This window comes from Lygodium microphyllum, chromosome 7 (assembly GCF_053477565.2).
Source record: "Lygodium microphyllum isolate KBCC chromosome 7, Lygodium_microphyllum_v1.1.10, whole genome shotgun sequence".
Classification (NCBI taxonomy): Eukaryota; Viridiplantae; Streptophyta; class Polypodiopsida; order Schizaeales; family Lygodiaceae; genus Lygodium; species Lygodium microphyllum.
The window spans coordinates 73134934-73144358 of record NC_141141.1 but is presented as its reverse complement, the minus strand read 5'-3'; the positions used below and the strand labels follow the sequence as shown (position 1 = coordinate 73144358).

Genomic DNA, 9425 nt, shown 5'->3' with positions numbered 1-9425 from the left:
AGAGACATTGAGCGGACCATAGAAAACTCCTAATCATAGTTCTATTAATAGACCTTGAAGTGGTAGATTGAGATCATAGACTATTTCACCAAGTACACTTGGGAAAGTTACTATATGTATATCCTCTGTATCACATGCATTCAAGTCCTATTTATAAATATCCTTATCTGTGAATTTTTTGTAAGTAAAACATAATCCTTTTCTATTCAATCTATAAATAACCCCTTTATATTACACCATTCTATATGTAAAAATTATATAAAAATGGTATTTTAAATATAAATTATTTTGAATCCACGTGATGTACATATATATTTGTGAGTAACTTACCTTAGCAAATACATCACAAATGTCAAGAATATGTAAATAGCTTTAAGTTAGGGACTCACCTATTATGACAAATGTATCATCAGGATTATCTCATATTGATATTGAATGATTCACATAGCTCTAAGCACACCTTGGACGAGGAGTTTGAAATTTCATCTATTAAAAAACTTAGTGCATGGAAGGTACAAGAGGATGCTAAAGTAGCTGCTAGACTTAGTAATCTAGGTCCATATAGGTCAAATAGAGTAAGAAAACCAATGCAATGATTAATATATGATAGCTATGTTATTCATTACTATGTATATATGACTAAGGATCTACTGGATGTGGAATTCACTTATTCTGAGGATGTAGTGGGTAACGAGTATTGGGATTATTCTATGGATGAAGAAATAGCTATTCTACTTAAGGCCAAGAAAGCTATTGGCTGCAAATGGATATACAACATTAAGTAGACGGATATAATGAGCATTATAAGGTAGCACTGGTTGTTCTAGTGGCTAAAGTGGCTGATGTAAGGATTATCATTGATGCTAGGAGGCATATTTCATGGTGGATTCCGTGCCACGGTGGATTCCGTAAACTTTGTTGACCGGGGCTCATACACAAAGTGGATTCTTTGTGCGTGAAGTTGATGGGGACGCCTATCCTTTTCGAGCGTTTCATTAATTTAGTGTGTACATGGGTGATTCCATAGCGGGTGATTTCGCAAAATACATATTAAATTAATAAACGTTTATGAGTTTAGAGTGTGCACTCGTGATAAATTAAGGTTAGGATTGATTTCTAACCAGTTGATTTATTTATGTAGCTGAAGACTGCTAGGTATTCACTTTTGTTGGTTTAATTGTATTATTTTACTAACGATTGTGAATGCTTCAATTGATGTGTAGAGATAGCAGCAGTGGTGGAGGAAAGCATTGGAGGATAGCTTGTATTGGAGTTATCACTTATATTTTGATGGGCGCATACCTTAGGCATGGCACCTATATTTTGTTGCACCTATTTATTGAGGCATTGGATATTTATTTATTATTTTGTATGCGCATGGGCGCAGATTATGTTATTTGTATTTGGACATTGTATTGGGTATGCCTGACTCTTTAGGCGCCCACCCATTAGCTTTATTTCTATTTTGTGCTAAAGCAAACTCAAAAGCCAAAAGTGTGCTATTTTGTAATTTGGGCTATTATTTGAGCTTGAAGATGATTAATACATAAAATACATGCTTTGTGGAGTGCTCACACAAGGCATGGGGGGAGATTGCACCCGATTGGTCTCTTGTTCATGTCGTGCATGCTTTCTACCTTGAGTTTTGTGCAAAAAGTAGAGTTCTTTTATTCTTGGGGACCTTCTGGCATTCACTATGTGAGCATACAGCATCCCATCTACGCACCATTGGTATTAGAGCGAAGTTGAGATCGAGAGCTTCCAATCGCTACCCATCTTGTGCGAAGGCGAAGCGCCTAGAACGATCGAGCTCTACGGTCATTCTCATCACGAACGGTCGATACGGGTGGATTCTTGGTGGTCAAGAACCTCTGTTTACAACCTCTGATTGCGAAGGACCAATCTGAAACGGCGGAGGACCACTTCAATATCTCCCTACACAAGTTGTTTTCTTCTCAAGAGTTTGACAGTAACTCCATCGCCCAAAAGCTTCAAAGCTTATTTGATAGTTTAAAAAGCTTAATAGTAAGCTTAAAAAGCTTACTTAACCATCATTTTTAAAATCAGCGCATCAGGATGTGTCCAGCGTGATTTGTGCCTGTGCAAAAAACGCCCCTCCCCCTAAAATTCGTCGTTTTTAGTCAAGACTAAGCTTAAGCTTAGTCAAGCAAGTATTAAGTCACAACAAACTTCAAGTTGATCAAGTTTCCTAAGTTCTGCAACTCTGCAAGTCCAGCAAGTCATCAGAAGTCAGAACTGACTTGTGCTAAAAACTCCCATAAAGACCGTTCCTGCACAGAAGCACCAAACTGCAAAGTTGTTCCCTGGAAGACTCTGTTCGCATACACAGACTTGCTGAACCAGTTTCAGCACACACAGAAGGTTAAACATAGATTTTACAAATTTTTCAAATCCCGCAATTGCCAAAGACAAAGACCGTGAAAGCCAAACAAAAATCTATAAGCCTTGTACACTCGACTTTGAGCTACGCTCATCCCGCTAATTGGATTTTGAGAGTGTGAGGTCTTTTGAAGTTTTGCAGGATGACAGAATCAAATATGGATGATTTAATGGCTGAAGGTGATCTTCCTGAACCTACGGTGGAACAAAAGTTGGATTTAATTATGATGCAGTTGGACGAACAACGAAGAGCCCGGCAAGCATTGCAAGTTCAATTGGCCAATTTACAAAGATCGACTACCGACAAAGATGGACAACAACCTAAAGATCTTATCCGACGAACCATCGATGTGACTCTCGAAGCTCAATCCATCCGCAAAGAAACAAATATAAGTAAAAGAAATTTCAAATTGCGTACTTTCAATGGCACTCGAGATGGAAATACTATTCTTGCATTCATCAGTCAGTTTGATGATTACTTTCATGAGGAAACATATGCTGAAAAAGATAAAATCAAGTGTGTCACTAATCATTTAGTGGATAGAGCATCTCTTTGGTGGACCATGGTTCGTAAGAGCATAGATTGTCCCACTACCTTGGAGAGTTTCAAGAAGAAGTTTATGCAGAATTTCCTTCCTCCACAATTCCATGAAAAAGCCATAAAGCAATGGGACCTTCTTCAACAAAGAGATTGTGAGCCTATTTCTCAGTACACCGAACGCTTTTGGAATGCCTTACTCCAACTACGCATGCTTGAAGACGTACCTGAAGTGACTCACAAGCGCAAGTTTATGTCTGGATTACTTGGACATTACTACGCTGAAGTCAATATGTTCAAGCCTACAACCCTTGAAGATGCAATTTCTTTGGCACATGACACTGAAGACAGGAATCGAGGAACAGACAAGCGTTCACAACAATTTCAAGCAAATGGTAACTATGGTTCTAAGCAATTCAATTCAAATTTTAGAAGATTCAATCAAAGTCGATTTCCTTCATCATATTTCCGTAAGCCTTGGACAAAACCACCTACTTTGCCATCAAATACCAATCAAAACCCTAAGCTATCTTCATAGCCAAATCCTAATATTCCAAGACTTCCTGCCATTATAAACAATGTATCTAAAGACAAACCTATAGTGTGTTACAAATGCCATCAACCTGGACATCTAGCAGCCAATTGCCAATCGAAGAAGCCACCTGTCCATATCAACTATCTTGGAGCAATGGAAGATGAAGAACATGAGGAAATGCCTGACTTTACGGAAGATGAGGACGACCTTACTACTCCTTCGGATACTTTACCAGGTATGCCAACTCCACATTCTTTGTTGACAATGAAATGTTTAGTGCATGGAAAAGAAAATATTATTTTGCATGATGATGGTAGTACACATGATTTTATTTCTACAAAGTTAGTGAAAGAATTGAAAGTACAAACTATTCCTACGTATTATCGCATTAAAGCAACATTCTTAGGCACAAGGTATAATGGAACACAAGAGGTGCATGATCTAGAAATTCAAATTGGTGAATACACTGAAAGAATGAATTTTCTAGTTGTACCATTACAGTCTAGTGATATTATCTTAGGTATGCCTTGGCGTCATCAGCATAATCCTCACATAGATTATTCCACGCATTCAATTAAAATTCATTTTCAAGGAAAACACATTACATTGTATGGTATGCACACATCTAATGCTTTTCCACTGCTCACCCATACTCAAGCTAAACGTGCATTACGCAAAAGTAATAAATCTTATCTAATTTGGGTGAATGAACTGCAAGCTAAAGAAAAATATATGCATCCTAGGCATAAAGAATTCCTTGCAAAATTTAAAGATTGTTTTGCTGAAGGTCTACCATCTGGACTACCTCCTTCACGTCCTGAAGACCACAAAATAGATTTAATTCCTGGTACACAACCACCTTGTAAAGCACTATATAGGCATAACCAGATAGAGCAGAAAGAAATTCAAAATCAAGTTGAGGAATTATTAAACAGAGGATTAATTAGACCTAGTAGTTCTCCATTTGGCGCACCTGTTTTATTAGTAAAGAAGAATAATAATACTTATCGTATGTGCATTGATTATCGTGCCCTACACTACAAGATATAGACCTTATAGCGACGTTTAAAGCGACGAAAATACAAACAACAAAATTTGCCCCCGTCGTCGCAAAAAGCGTCGTTATTGACGACGCCATAGAATCGTCGCTATTTGCATCGCTATATGCGTCGCTATTTGCGTCGCTATATAGCGACGCATATAGTGACGATTGCAGAGATTTTGCGACGCTGATAGCGACGATAATAGCGACGCCTGCAGTAAATTTGCGACGCAAATAGCGACGGTAATAGAGAAAAAAAAAATTTTGTGGCAGGGCAGCAAGCTGCCCTGCCACATATAGCACTGTGTGCTGTATGAGAGCCATACAAAATAGTTTCTGCACTGCTGCATACAAAGCGTTTGCAAACAAAAAGAATCTATACTGAAATCATAAAACTGATAGATGAAATAAATACATGATATCGCATAAAATGCGATTGGTACAATCATAAAACAATATCACTAATACATAGAAAATGTCTACATAGATCGGGCGACTAAAAACTAAAGGTATGTGAGCGCTAAGGATCCGAGGGCGAGCTACAAATCGTCGTCCCCCGAAAGCTCGTCCCTCTGCAAAGGAGCATCAAACGGATTCTGCAGAAAAAGAAACAACATATCAATCCACCATACAATAATGCATTCAAATATCTCATGGTAACTACGGACATGAAAGATGAGAGACTTACTGGGCCGCCGCGTCTGTACAATCGGTCGATCAATGATCTGAAAGCGTGCCTCTCTGCATATTGAGTCTCAAGGCCTTGCGGATCACGATTTGTAATGGAGTGCTGCAAAGAAAACAAAATGCTAACTGTTAGAAACATGATTGTCAGTACAAATAACATCTCAAAAAAACAAATAAGCAAAACAAAAGAGAAACTTACAAAGTCCTCCAAATATGTCCTGTGGCCGGCACTCCCAAGATGATGTACTGATCCGGCCTCGATTCGTGCCCTCGCCGCCTCCCGCTACTGACTCCAACGTCCTGGCGAATTTGTAGCCTCCTCCCTCAGTCGGCGCCAATCCTCTGCATCTAACCACTCGGGCTTTGGAGCCCCACTCTTGATTGCCTTGCGTGCATCGGATCGTCTATGTGACATGTATGCACGCATGCAATCCATCATCCAGCCCGTAGAGAATCTATCCACTGCAGCTGGTACCGGGAACTCCTCGTGCAAGGATGCTACTATGTACTCCTTGCTCCCCTCCGGTATGTTCCTCCAATGATCCAGGACGTTGTGCCGAAAAACTTGTTGGCACAACTCCCTCATGCGAGCCATCACCCTCCTCCCCTCATCATTCATGATGATAGCTCCTGACCTGCCATCCACTAGGTATCCATAATCCCTAGGAGTGTGCCTCGTATGGGCCCTCTCCCATCTCCGTCCACGCTCCTGGGCATATCCAGGAGACCCCTGAACATCCGGTGTACCGACGGGGGTACCCTCTCCCGGAGTGCCACTGAAAGGGGTGCCACCAGAGGGGGTGCCACCAAAAGGAGTGCCACCAAAAGGCGTGACATCTGCCGACGGCTGCGCAAAAGCCGGAGTAACTGGAGTGGACGTCCCCACAGGTGTGACAAATCCTGGAGGTGACCGAGCTCTAGCTGAACGACGAGACGGAGACACCGCGTCCGTGTCTCCACAGCAGCACCCCCCTGATCCTCCTACAGTCGCAGTCCCTCCCTCTGGCCCAAGTCGCGAGCGTCGAGATCATCTGCTCGAAGCTGAAGCATCTGATCGCACTGAAGCTGATCTAGCAGAGTGCCCTGACGAAGAACGAGACAGCTCCTGATCTGCTATCTCTCTGAATCTCGCGAGCTGATCTGGAGACATATGTGCCATCATCTCCTGAAACTCCTCATCGCTCATCCCTCGACTCATCCTGAAAATATCGATACCTGCAGAGATAAAAAATAATGTTAGAATAATCAATTGAAACTATACAAAGCGCATTAATATAAATCATTTTTGAAAAATCCATCTTAAAATGCATATCTTATCTACCTTTAGGGAAGATCTAAACAACGAATTGAGTAATACAATTCTCCAAGAATGAAGTATTCTATGGTCCCATGTTAATCTCCTGACATAACTCTGCATACACTGGAAGGTCGATAGACATGTCACTACAAAAGAACGAGTCTGCCTCGTTCTCAAAAAATTCTACGACTTCTGTATTTCCATCATTGTTAGCCGATGCGGGCTCCAAGCTTGCGGTGGCCTCCACCCCTTGTAATTTCGATCCCTCTATTTGCATATATTCTTCATCTATGCCTGGAACATCGCTTTGATCGTATACTCTCGCACCTCGAGGAGTTGAAGGTATAACATACCACCATCGAGGTTGTCGGGGATTTGGATAGAAGATTACCTGTTCACAAACACTTACAAACCGTCTTCAAACCATTGTGACATAAAGCATGTCGTATTACAATTAGCAAGCAAATGACTAGAAGATTACCTGTTCACAATGTGCCGGCAACACAAAGGTGTCGCGCAAATCCATCCATTTTTTTTCGGAATCTATTTTGAGAAATCCAGATGGACCTCGTCGAACCGTTGCGCCAGCTCCTCCAAGTACCACTTTGAACCACTGCACATCGAATATTATCATGGAGAAGCTACGGTAATCCACCGTAATAATACTTTGCAAATTCCCAAAATACTCCATCTCATCCACAACCGTGTTCGGATCCGTTGCTCGTCGCCGGCTCTCTTGCTCAAACCTTGCCATGACACCACAGTCCATTGTGGAGCGCATTTTGTCAATACGCTCCACCCGAAAATGTCGTCCGCGCGACCACGCTGCACTATATATTTTGTACTGCACATTGAAACACTCAAATTAGATGTAGCAAACAAATTCAGATACGACACATTCTAAACCCCTCATTACCTTTGGACTACATCCCCTCGAGAACTCCCACTCCTCCATTGAGACCTCTGCCCCTTCGCTGGATGCTGCGATCAAGGCTCCATGCAACCATCGTGTTGACATAAACCGCGGCATCTCCTCCATGCCTTCGGGATATCGAATCGGTCGGTGACGCATACTGCGTCGGAATTCAGCTCGCGCTTCCTCTCGATCTTGCCTTGCAATTTGGTACTTGGCGAGCCACGTCTCCATGGAGGCATGGTGCAACATACAAAAGCGATTCACCTTCTCTTCCATTGAGGCATCCATTCTTTTTTCTACCCCATTTCCAACCACCACATCTCCAGTCAGCCTGTCATCGTCCTTGAGCGTCCATAGAATTTCATTGTCTGGTTCCACCGTTGGTAGCCATTGTGAGATATGCACTAATGCCTCTGACACCAACCAACCCTCCGCCATGCTACCTTCCAGACGAGCTCGTTGTCGCACAAAGCCTTTCAGGGTTTTCATGAAGCGCTCCAAGAAGAACATCCATCGCGTATGGACAGGTCCGGCAATCTCCACTTCGTCCACAAGATGCACAAGAAGGTGAACTTGTATCGTGAGCATGCTAGTGGGCAGGTATTTCTCAAAGAGACAGACCGTCTCAACTGCTCCCCGCCTTGCGGATTCAATAGAGGACGCCTTAATCTCTTTCTGTGAGATCCATTGCACCAAAGTCGACAGCTTGTAAATGGCCCCGCGAATTTCTGGAGTTAGGCATCCCGCGATCGCGATCGGTAGGACAAACTGCCACAAATGAGAAAGCATTAAGAATAATGGTCACTTTTCAAATTTCAAAATGTCCACGCTAATTAAAATCCATTCTGTTCACAAACCTGACATATCTTATGCCAATCATGGGATTTTAGCCCAGACATTTGGTCATCTTTAGAAAATGCGGACCTGAGAGAACGCATCATACCCGTCGGAGTGCGGATAGACTTGATTACTTGCTTCACAATGCGCTCTTCTTTGGTAGACAAAACCCAGGGAGCGCGAGGAAGCTGCACTCCCCCTTCAGCACTCGACTGCGGCCAAAGCGCCTCCATCTTACCTACCTCCTTTAAATCCATTCGTGACCCTATAGTGTCTCTCTTTCCTGTGATGTGGTCCCATAGCAAGCTGCCCACATTTTTGAAAATATGCATGGGATCCAACAAGTGGTTGACCTGTAAGTGGGTCCAATATGGCAACTCGTAGAAAACTGAGAACCGTCGCATTCCATTTGGATGTGATTCCGGGTTTACCATTTTCAGCTCGTACCAGCTTGCAGCGTTCATACGTGCTGGAGGTCATCCAAGAAAACCTTCCCTGAGTTCATGATCCTCCGGCAAGAAAGTGGCGTGTCCTTGATATACCATCTTCTTCATGGTTCGTGACCTTCGGGAGTCTAACTGTGGCCCACACAATGGACATGCATGATAACCTGAGGTAACGAGACCTGCAAGGCGATCCACGACCTAGTGAATACTTGATTGAATGAAATAAAATATAGATATTACCGGCGTGAACAAAGGTCTGCTCACCTGAGCACTCTCCCAATCCCGGAAAGTCATGCATCGTCCACATGAGAATGGCTCGAATGTTGGCTGACCGCCGACCATCGTGCCTGCTCATATCTTGCACCGTGACCCTCTCCTCCCACAAAATCTTAAGCTCATCGACTAATGGACGAAGATACACGTCCATATTTTTTACTTTGTAGCGGCCCGGGACGAGCAAGCTAAGGATGAGATGTCCTTTCTTCGTAGAAAGCCATGGAGGAATGTTGTAGTTGACAAGCACTATAGGCCACACACTGTAAGAAGTCGAGCGCAGACCGAATGGGTTCACACCATCCATGGCGAGACCGAGCCGAAGATTCCTTGGCTCTCGCGCAAAGCCTGGGAAGGTAGAGTCAATGTGGCTCCATGCGCGCGAATCTGCTGATATTCGTTGCACTCCATCCGTAGACCTATTCTGCACATGCCACGTTGTCAAGCTTGCCAT

General features: G+C 42.8%; 1 protein-coding gene across 1 annotated transcript; it reads right to left on the bottom strand.

Moving 5' to 3' along the window:
- Nucleotides 1–2243: 2243 nt before the first annotated feature.
- Nucleotides 2244–7541, bottom strand: LOC148033583 (uncharacterized). Its single transcript, XM_087680935.1, has 3 exons — nt 7416–7541; nt 7077–7343; nt 2244–2324 (listed from the first exon to the last, which is right to left on the bottom strand). Exons 1-3 carry the CDS (start codon nt 7536–7538, stop codon nt 2244–2246), a joined length of 471 nt encoding a protein of 156 aa, XP_087537061.1. The 5' UTR covers nt 7539–7541.
- Between the last annotated feature and the right edge of the window lie 1884 nt (nt 7542–9425).